General features: G+C 38.4%; 1 protein-coding gene across 1 annotated transcript in view; it reads right to left on the bottom strand.

Moving 5' to 3' along the window:
- NEO1 (neogenin 1) overlaps window positions 1–11,436 on the bottom strand; it is a gene marked incomplete at its 5' end in the record, with an annotated part of 68,839 nt that overhangs the window by 51,786 nt on the left and 5,617 nt on the right. The window contains 3 exons of the mRNA XM_011967128.1: window positions 3,379–3,517; window positions 3,893–4,041; window positions 8,269–8,423. Coding sequence (XP_011822518.1) covers window positions 3,379–3,517; window positions 3,893–4,041; window positions 8,269–8,423 — 443 coding nt within the window. The remainder of the gene's footprint in view (window positions 1–3,378; window positions 3,518–3,892; window positions 4,042–8,268; window positions 8,424–11,436) is intronic.

Genomic DNA, 11,436 nt, shown 5'->3' on the forward strand with positions numbered 1-11,436 from the left:
TTTTAGTAGAGATGGGGTTTCACCATGTTGGCCAGGCTGGTCTTGAACTCCTGACCTCAGGTGATCCACCTGCCTCGGCCTCCCAAAGTGCTGGATTACAGGCATGAGCCACCGCATCTGGCCCTGGTCTATCTTTATCTTGGCAGACAATCATGTTTTTCTGGAATACGGCAAGTGACTGAATGGGGTAATAACATTATGGATCAAAATGAGATGTACATACATCAGTAAGCCTGGCTTTTCTTGTGGAGTTTCTAAGCTGGTTTTGAAGGCAGTTCCCAAGGAGAGCAAAGATATTTAAGCAATGACAGCTGGTAGAGTGAACCATCTGGCTTCCTGAGGCAACCAGATACCAGAAAATACTCATTTAGAAGTGAGAAGTTTGGGACTGTTGGTTAAACAAACAGCCACATAACTTTAGTTCCTCACTTTATTTATTTATTTATTTATTTTTTTTGAGATGGAGTCTCGCTTTGTCGCCCAGGCTGGAGTGCAGTGGCACGATCTCGGCTCACTGCAAGCTCCGCCTCCCGGGTTCACGCCATTCTCCTGCCTCAGCCTCCTGAGTAGCTGGGACTACAGGCGCCCACCACCACGCCCGGCTAATTTTTTTTTTGTATTTTTAGTAGAGACGGGGTTTCATCGTGTTAGCCAGGATGGTCTCGATCTCCTGACCTTGTGATCTGCCCGCCTCGGCCTCCCAAAGTGCTGGGATTACAGGCGTGAGCCACAGCGCCCGGCCTAGTTCCTCACTTTAGAACATAACCCAGGGTTATCTCAAAGTGTGTGGCCCACACGTTCTCTAGTATCTCCCTTCATATTGGTGAGAGCAAGCAAAGTAAACCGAATTTGTTTTCTCTGCACTCACAAATTGCTGACTTTAGCCCTTCTCTCCTAATCCACTCATGGAAACCTCTCCCTTTCTGTCTCTAACATTTGGTGACCAGGTATACAACTAAGTGCCCACTGTACTATAGCTTCTGGAAGACAAAAGAATGTGTCTTGCTAATTTCTGTAATTTGTGCCCAGCAAAGTGCCTTAAGCCTACACTCAGAGATTCAGGTAATGAGGGTCTAGAGTAGGACCTAGGCACATGGTGTTTTGAAAAAAGTACATTAATGATCCAGTCATCTCCATGTTAAGAAGTGACTGAGTTGCAGAGGCATCCAACATAGCTGTCATCATTGTCTTCATTATCATCATTATAGTAAAGATTTGCTGCATGGTCATTACATGGCAGGCACTTATTCCTTATAATAATCTCAGAACAGAGTTTCTATTATCATTTCCATTTTGTAGATCAGAAAACTACAGAAGAGGTAGAGGGAAGTTAACTTGTCCAAGATATTTGTTTCACCTGGTATCGGAACCAAGATTTGCATTATTCCAAAGCGCTTCCCCTAGCCACCATGCTGAGATGTGTTCAATTCCCACAGATACTGTAGTCAACATGCCAACACACTTAATGCAGTTAAAATTTGCCTCATGTGTAGATTTAAGAGCCTACAGTAAACTTTTTTTTCCCTTAACTTTTCCCCAATATCTTGACTAACTGGCTTATGTAGTTCAGTAGCCAAGGTATAACCACCTACAGTTTATTTGTTTTCTTTTTCCCAACTTTTTTTTTTTTTTTAGACAGCATCTCACTCTGTCACCCAGGCTGGACTGCAGTGGTGCAATCACAGCTCACTGAAGCCTTGACCTCCCTGGGCTCAGGTGATCCTCCCATCTCAGTCTCCTGAGTACTAGGATTAAAGATGTGTGCCACTCATGCCCAGCTATTTTGTTTTTTTTTTAAAGTAGAGATGGGGTTTTGCCATGTTGTCCAGGCTGGTCTTGAACTCTTGGGCTCAAGTGAGCTGCCCGACTTGGCCTCCCAAAGTGCTGAGATTACAGGTGTGAGCCACTGCACCAGACTTCCCAACTTTTTAATCCTGAAAACTGTCAAGCCCATGGAAAACAGTGGCAAGAATAGTACTATGAATGGCTATTATTTTCAGATTCACAATTATTAATATTCTGCAACCTCTGCTTTATTTATCTTACTCTATGTATATGTATACAGATTTATCTCTCTACATATTGTTTCTGAATCATCTGAGAGATGACTGCAGTCATCATACTTCACTCCAAAATTCTGCAGTGTGTATCGCCACGTATCTCCTATGAACAAGGACATCCTCCAACAAAATGCACAATACGAAAATCACACTCAGAAATTTTAACACAAAAATATTATCTAATATAGCTAATAACATCTAATATTTACTATTGCCTAATACTGTAAGTATCTAACATTAAGTAATTATACCAATAGTGTCCTTTATGGCTGTTTTTTTTTACGTCCAGATGCAGGATCCAAAGATCATACATATTTTATTTCATATGTCTTTACTCTTCTTTAATCTAGATTCTAGAATGATTCCTCAACTGTTTTTTTCTTTCACAAAACTAATATATTTTGAGAATCCAAGTCAGTTAAAATAAAAATTTTTTTTTGCAGAACTTCCCTCAATTGGGATGTGTCTCATTGTTTCATCATGATCAGATTCAAGTTAAATATTTTTGGGACTAATACAACAGAAGTAATATTGTGTCTTCCTCCACATATCACATAAGGAGGCACGTGATGTCAGCTTGTTCTTTTATTGGTGATGTTAAGTCTGACTATTTTCTTAAGGGAGTTAAACTATAGCTTCTAAAGCATGGGTGTTTATATAAGAGCTGTATACACATAAATAAATTTTAAAAAAAGACATTTTTCTAAAACATTAGATTTAGCTGAGTTTCATGAAACAACATATACCCTTACTAAGTGCAATGAACTCTAATCTTTTCTGTTCTATTTTAAAAATATACATATTTTTAAATGCTGGTTTTGACCTACTTAATCTCTTTGGCAAGCTGTAGTTCAAAAAACACTGCTGTAGGTCATGGGTATGTATATAACTTAATTTAGAAATTCAGTCACAGGTGAGAAATAAAACAGTCACAAATATGGAGGAACTAGAAAGACTAATTTGGCATGCAAATATGATTGCTAAGTAGAACAAGGCTAGTCTTCCAAAAGCCCTGGAATGGTCTGTGTTATGAACAAGCAATGGTATTTACTTATATAAATGCTGAGAGCCTACTCAGTAAGAGGCACTTTATGTTCTATGTTTTCTCACTCAATCTTTACAGCAACTCAATGAAGTTGGTATTATCTACATTTTACATGTAAAGAAAGGTGTTCAGACTTTCCTAAAGTCGTATTACCAGAAAGAGGTAGAATTGGGATCTGAACTGAATCTTCTAGACATCAAAGCCCATGATCTTACAACTAAACCACCAGGGGCACCAAGCGTGGTATATTGTTCCAGAGGAAGAAAGACTCACCATCTGACAATGTTCGAACAGCAACATCTTGTGTGGAGACTCCAGGACCATGTTTATTGTAGGCCACCACTCGGAAACTATACTCTGTATATTTTTTCAACCCATTAATGGTGAAAGAGTGACTTGAAACATCAACATCCTTGAATAAAATAAAACATTTTATACATACACAACTCAAGCCAAAAGAAAAGCTGAAAATTAAAGAATTAGCTATACAAATTCTATATTCTACATGAAACAGATTTTATCCCTTTTACATAAGGTTCTTTAACAGTCAAAGCAGATTAATCATAAACTGACAATTTACTTAGAAATACTGCTTGATGTTCAGTGACCGCTGCTGGTAAAAACTACGCAATAAAACTTGGTACAAAGAAATAGAATCTGTCAACTTTTCATTTCCTATATATCTTTTTCTCCCTCAAATTTCCAGTCAAGCAACTATTGAGTTTTGGAAATATATTTCGACTTTACTATTCCAATCAATGGTTTGAAAAGTTGCTTCACTTCATACCTGTTCTTTATCTGTGCCCTTTTCCATGTAGTACAATTTATAATTCTGAATTTCCCCATTGCCAGACACTGGTGTTTCCCATGTAACAGTGATGGAGGTAGGCGAGGTTGCATATGCACGAATGTTAGGTGCTGGGCCAGGGAGCTGAACTAGAAAGAAAAGTTTGAGATAGCAAGATATAAATGAAATGCTACACTCCTCAATAACCGTTCTTGGCAATATTGTCATATTGGCCATGTTTTAAAAATAATAGAAGCTAAGAAAACAATGGATTTGATTGAAGTGGTTTTAGAATAATATATAAACACATTTTCCTTTTTATGATTCAAATCAAAGCCAGAAATTACATTGAAAAACTTTCCTTGTGGTTTATAAAATCCCAGTTTTGCAGTGGGCCTACACAAGACATAAAAGGCAACCACCACAGAAAGAGATCCTTCTGCCGGGCACTGTGGTAGGCACTAGGGATACAGTGATGAAGAGACTCCTGCCCACAAAGAACTCCCAGTCTAGCAGGAAAGTCAGATACATAAACAGTTACAAAAAATGTCTTAAGTGCTAACAGATTTAGGTAATGGCTATAACAAAAACAGAAAGACGAGAGAGCACACAATTCTGCTTTGGGAGGGGTTTGGGAGGGAAAAGAAGGATTAGTGAAGAATTCTTGGAGTCAAGCAAAATGAACACTTTCCTCAGATACCAAGGGGAAAATCATTCCAGTCAATGGGGTCAATAGGGAGAATATACAAAAAGACAGTGTTAAGTGGTTCAGCTTGGTTGAAACAGAGTGGATATGGGAGACAGAATGTTGAAAACAATGACCGATCAGATAGTGAAGAATCCTCTAATGTCCTGCTATTGAAGCTTATATTTTCTCTAGTAGGTATTAGGTAACTACTGAAAAATTATGAGCAGGAGCATGACACGATCAGATCTGTGTTTAGAAAGGACATGTGAACACATGTATGGAAGAAAACAGTCAAGGAACAAGAGTAGATAAAAGAATAATAATTGTAAAACAGCTACCATTTATTGAATGGTTACAGTCAGTCAAGCACTAAATACTTGACATGTATTTTCTCATATAATCTTTGCACTAAACCAAATGAGATGAATATTATCACCCTCATTTACAGGTGAGGTTATGAAGTTAACAATCTTTCCCAAGTGATGGGAAAGTTAGCTTGTGGTGGACCCAGGAGTCGAGTACTTGCTGATTCTAAAACATGGGCTCAAGAGGACCCTTCAGGAGATGATTACAATATCCATGACAGGATGCATGTGACTGGAGGACTGGATCACTGGCTGACTGCTTAAGTGTCTAGCTGGCTCTGTCTCCTACAATGGCTCACATACCTACCCTTTTACTATATTCTTTTTGTCTGATTGACAGGTTCCAGTTCCAATTTATACACAAATCCCGTGTAGCTGTCTATGCCTACACTTTGGTAGACATCTATATTTGAAAACAATTTCTCTGGCACTAGTGTTTCTGTAATTCATTGGATTTAAAAACTGGGAAGGGAAAAAAAACTAACAAAATGTAAAACAAACTGGCTTTCCTGAATAACAGCACCATAGCTTAAGATTAATTTTGCTACCAAAGTAGAGAAATCTGAATATGGTTACTCTAACAGTTGTTTGCTTTAGTTATGAATCATGTTACTCACTTAAGTTAAGGGCGCATTTTGTGCAGCCTGACAGGTGGGGTTTGTCACACTTCTGCTGCTATGGGAAACTTTCCTCTAACTTATTAAAGGAGAAGAAAAACAAAACAGTCCCTAAATTCTCTTGAAATCATTTTCAATATATTCATTGGCCAAGTGTAGGCAAATATGATCCTAAAAAAGGTGCTAATGAATTCTTTCATTTCAGCTGTATAGTGGCATAATAAATGGAAAAAATGTTAAGTTGGTTTGTGAAACTAAATATGTAAGATATTTTCCAAGGGCTGGTTCCAACATTTATGCCTCCCCCACACAAGCTGAACACCTCCAGATGAAATGCAAATCTCTTCAGAAACTGCTTCTCTTTTGCCAAAACATGTTAGTCTCTTCTCCATCCCTAAAATACCCTCACCAGAACCTGTTGCCCCTTCTACCTATATTCTTGTAACTATTTTCTTTTAGCCAAACTCCTTGAATAAATGGTTGTGCTTTCTACTTTCCTTAAGGTGATAACACATCACACTGTTGTCTATGGTACCAGACCATAAACTCCTTGTGGACAGAAGTCAAGTCTTACTCATCTTTACATCCTGACTGCCTAACAATTACATCCTGACTGCCTAACACAGTGGCTGACACATGGTGGGCACTCAATAAATCTACTCTTCTTCACCCCTTTTCTTTCATCTCTAAATTTGACAATGACCCTCCCAGTGGCTCTCAACAATTTGACATATGAACTGAAATGATAATGAAAATTACAGATTCTTTCCAAGGGAAATGTGAGTATGTACAGACACAAAGATTTATTTTCATGTAGTTTCAGAAGGTTTACAGCCTCAGGATAGGACCCTTGCATTTCCTTCATTTTCATCATGACTTACCTTGCATGTGCACTGTTAGATTCTATTTCTGGGATTTGGGTCATGCAAATTCCTTCCCACAATATGCTTGCTCTAAGTCAAATGCCTCAAGGCCAGCCTGAGGTCTCATCTTTCCCTAGGATCCTGCCTTAACTTTTCTATCTTTTACAGTCAGTTTTCTCTATTCTGTATCCTAGTATCTCTCACGAATGATGCTTCTATATGAAAGCTGATGAAATGTAACTGAGCTTGAAACCTAATAGAGTATTCCTGCTCTTGTCTGAACATAGATAACTGTAAAATTCAACATCCTGCCTGTAATGAGAACACACTCTTCCCTTAAATCAACCCCCTGACTCTGTGATGGCCCTCTTGTTCTTGCCTAGGTTTGATTCCTATCTTCAATCTCTGTCACTGAGATGATGAAAGGTCTCCTATCTTGCCTGCTCCTTCTTTAAGGGAAGAAGACCTAGCTTGTTCATCCCTGCATCTCCAGTATCTTGCACATTACCTGGTGTAGGGGATACTCAATAAATATTTGACAGGTAAGTGATTTGCCATGGCATTAGAAAGTGAAGTTCTACAGCTTCTTGACTTATTCTACCCATCAGGTAAAGTTCTTAAATTATTTCTATAGTTCCACTGGTAAAGTCATTTAATCTGTTTAGTTGCCTGGTCAGTAGCCTCTACAAATATATCTAAAATACTCTCTACTTAAAGTAAAATATTTTATTATTACTGGAGGTTTTTAATACAGAAAAACTAATGCTGTTAAAAATAAAAGTAGACTGAAGAATACACTGAGGAAAAACAACTTGTGCTAAAAGAAGGCAAAAGTCCAGACAAAAACCTCAAGTAGGAAAAGCATTCATTAAGATTCGGCTGCTTGTAATTTTGGGCCTATAGTTTACAACCCACACGTAAGATATACAACACATTTATACTATAAATAAACCCGATTGACACTCAAGTCACAGAAAATCTTAGAAATGTAATTAGAAGTAACCCTATGTAGCACAAAAGACCACAGGCCCAAAATAAAGCCTCAAGGAGATTCTAAAGAGCATGGTATGCCTAAAGATAGACAATCCAGTTAAGAACAATCATTAAATACCTACTTCACGTGCAAGGCATGACATTAGACACTGTGGGAAATGTAAAGATGACAAAGGCTCCGTCTTTGCTACAAAGTCAGCAAGGTAAGTTCATAATCATAACTGAAGAAAGAATATAATAAATACCTTAGAACTGTGGAGATAACAATATTAGAGGAAAGATTCTAGAAGGCATCTGAGCTAAGTCTTAAAGGGTCAGTAAAATATGAACATGTAGAAAAGCATCAATAGAAGTATATTGTCTCATACTATTTGCTTTTTTTTTTTTTTTTTTTTAAGACGGAGTCTCACTCTCTCACCCAGGCTGGAGTGCAGTTTTGCGATCTCGGCTCACTGCAACCTCCGCCTCCTGGGCTCAGGTGATTCTCCTGCCTCAGCTATTTCCCCGAGTAGCTGGGATTACAGGCACTCACTACCATGCCCGGTTAATTTTTGTATTTTTAGTAGAAACAGGGTTTCACCATGTTGGCCAGGCTGGTCTAGAAAACCTGACCTCAGGGGATCCGCTTGCCTCGGCCTCCTAAAGTGCTTGGATTACAGGCATGAGCCACCATGCCTGACCCTATTTGCTGTTTTTGGATGTAAATTAATTTTGCCTCCAATAATTGATAAGGGCCCTGAAGGTAAGGAATTGTTATCTTCTGCTCCCCTATGGTGTGCGAGGCTAAACAAAGGTAGAACTTCAGAAAAGTCTACCTCTGGGGGTGCTGACAGACAGGTGGAAGACTTACCCTCAGGCTGCGTTTCTACTCGCAGTGGAGCTGAACTCTCTCCGGAGCCATGCTTATTTTGAGCCATAACTCTAAAGATGTACACAGTCGCTGGCATTAGGTTCTGAATGGTTACCTGCATCTCTCCTGGGCGACTGGTATTCTCAACACGTTCCCTTTAGACAAAGAAGGATTTGCAGAGAAATAGCATCAATTAGGAATACTTCTAGAATGTACAGTTTCATTTTCCACTCTACATAAAAATCTATCAGTTTTAAGTCAAATTAGCTCTCAGACGATGAAGCTTCTGGGGGTAGGACAGTGCAAGGAAGATGGGGACTGGCAAAAGAGCAAGGGCATACGTATCTGACAAGTCAGTGATGTTCTTGCTGAAATGTTACTGATATTGCTGACCATAATCACAACTTCCTTTCAGAGAAGACACAGGGCTCTTCTCAATGCCATTTCAAATGGGGCAGCTAGTCATCAACTTTCTAGGCTTTAGAAATCACTGAGTTTTAGGGAAATTGATGGAAGGTGGATATTGGTATGACCTAATGATATTTCACAGAAAATATCAAAGAATGCTGTGTATATTTTGGATAAGAGACTCTCAATAAAAAGAGTGCTAGAGGTTACCACTTTTTAAAATTGGAAATAAAAATGTTAAACATTTAAATAAATCCTAAGTGTAACCCAGTCTATAAAATAAACTGATTATAATACTGATTTTTATAATTTATTTTTTAAAATTAACACTACTTCAATGATTTTGAAGCTGATACGAAATGATATGAAATGTCTGACAAATTTTATCACAAACAACTCAAATCCAGTGGTCTAGTATTAGATATTATGAGATGAAAACTTAAAACCAGTTATCTAGGTTCTTCACCAAAGGTGGCTTCCACATTCTGTCTTGGGGTCTGTGTGACCAACACAGGTCCACAAACATGCTCAGTCTACTGTACTCACTAGAATGAAAACCAGATTGTATAATCAAGAGTTTTCAACAAATATCGTGAAGGAATTTGTTTTAGACAAACAGTTGGCTTTTAGGAACTACCATTCATGTGAGGAAAGAGCTATACCTGTCTTGAGAAAGTAATTAAAGAGCCTCAAACTACTCCATTGAAGAAATTATTCTAATTTATTGAATTAAAATTCTTACTTTAAAATACTGATAATTTGTCTTGAAATTGCAGATTAAAATTTGTTTAGGTCTACATGACCATATGCCAATTTGTCTGATTGTGAACATTTGCATTGCAGAGAAGTGCTTTTCAGTAATTTTCTATAGTTCTTTAAGTTACTTTATTTTAACTAAAAAATCCAACAATAGTACCCACATAATATTTACAGAGGACTCTCTTTCTCTATAATCAGCTAGGTCCCCGGAAAAGAATACTGTGGTAACAGAAATTACCTTTCAGAGATACTTGAGATACCTAAAAATACTATTTTATCTTCAGCTAAATCTCTCAATCACAAGATTTACAAGGAAGGATCAACTGATTTCTTACAATTTAAGGTTTCTGACACTTGGTCTGATCACAGATGATCTCTGTCTTAAAGGGAAGTACAGCTGATGCTTGAACAACACAGGTTTGAACTGTGCAGGTCCACTTATAAGCGGATATTTTTCAACAGAAGGTACACCGAGTATGCCTGCCTTTCCTGCCCTGCTTCCATTTCCTCCACCTCTTCTGCCTCTACTACTCCTGAGACAATAAGACTGACCCCTTTTCTTCTTCCTCCTCCTCTTCAGCCTACTCAACCTGAAAGTGAAGAACTTTAGGATGATCTACTTTCACTTAATGTACAATAAATATTTTCTCTTAAGATTTTTTGTTTGTTTGTTTTGAGAGAGGGTCTCACTCTGTCACCCAGGCTGGAGTGCTCTGGTGTGATCTCGGCTCACTGAAGCCTCCACCTCCTGGGTTCAAGGGATTCCCGTGCCCTGGCCTCCAGGATAGCTGGGACTATAGGTGCGCACCACCACACCCGGCTGTTTTGTATTTTTAGTAGAGACAAAGTTTGCCATACTGGCTAAGCTGGTCTCAAACTCCTGGCCTCAGGTGATCCACCCGCCTCAGCCTCCCAAAGTGCTGGGACTACAAGCATGAATCACCGCACCTGGTCCCTTATGATTTTTTAAATAACATTTTTTCCCTAGCTTACTTTACTGCAAGAATACAGTATATAAAGCATATAACATAAAAATATGTACTAATAGACTGTTGATGTTATTGGCAAGGCTTCCAGTCAACAGTAGGCTACTAGTAGTTAAGTTCTGGGGAGTCAACCGTATTGTATTTTACACTAAACTAAAGGCTCTCTGAGAGAGTACAGATCAGGTCTCTTTTGTTAACCCTATACAGAAAAGTTGAAACAAGTTTTCTTCTAGAAAGACACAGGAGGGGGACTACTTTACTTTAAACTGAAGTAAAAGACCGTCTCATTCATGTTCGTGTACTATAGAAGCACTTAGCAGAATGGTCACCCAGGGAAGCTGCATCACAAATATACACTGAATGAATAAAGGAAAATCGGCCTTCTGATATGTAAATCTCGTGTAGTAATATCATATATATAATTGTTTGTTTCTATGTGAAACGGAAAAAAATGGGAGAAATAGGTGAAGTTTACTAATACCTAAATCAAATTTCTAAAGAAGTATTACCGGTAAAAAAAAAAAAAAAAGTCAGTCATAGGTGATCTGACACCATTGGTCTGAGGTCCCAGAACCAAGTTAAAATGCAGGAAAAAACCCTTGGTTTTAGGATAAGATTCAAGAAGCACTTGAAACAATTCTCATAAGTGTGTGGGGTTACAGTGGGACTCAGCTTAGAATGGGAAAGCTAAGAGTCAAAAGGGAAAGAAAAAGGCACACTTTATAGAAAGCAAGCACTGGGCTGGAAGTTAGGAGATGCAATTCTAGTTCTAGCAACGCTACTAGCTTACGAGGAAAAGTCACTAAAGCTTTCTGGGCCTCACTTTCTTTCTTTCCTTTTTTTTTTTAGATCGTATTTAAGTCCTAAATATCTGCTACTTTCCTTATCTATCTTATCAGACTCTGTCCACAGAGGCCTGGTCTCAGGTGATCTACCTGCCTCGGCCTCCCAAAGTGCAGGGATTACAGGTGTGAGCCACCATGCCAGGCCCACCCCATCTTTTTTTTTTTATTTT

The sequence above is a fragment of the Mandrillus leucophaeus genome, unplaced genomic scaffold (assembly GCF_000951045.1).
Source record: "Mandrillus leucophaeus isolate KB7577 unplaced genomic scaffold, Mleu.le_1.0 Scaffold789, whole genome shotgun sequence".
NCBI classification, from domain to species: domain Eukaryota; kingdom Metazoa; phylum Chordata; class Mammalia; order Primates; family Cercopithecidae; genus Mandrillus; species Mandrillus leucophaeus.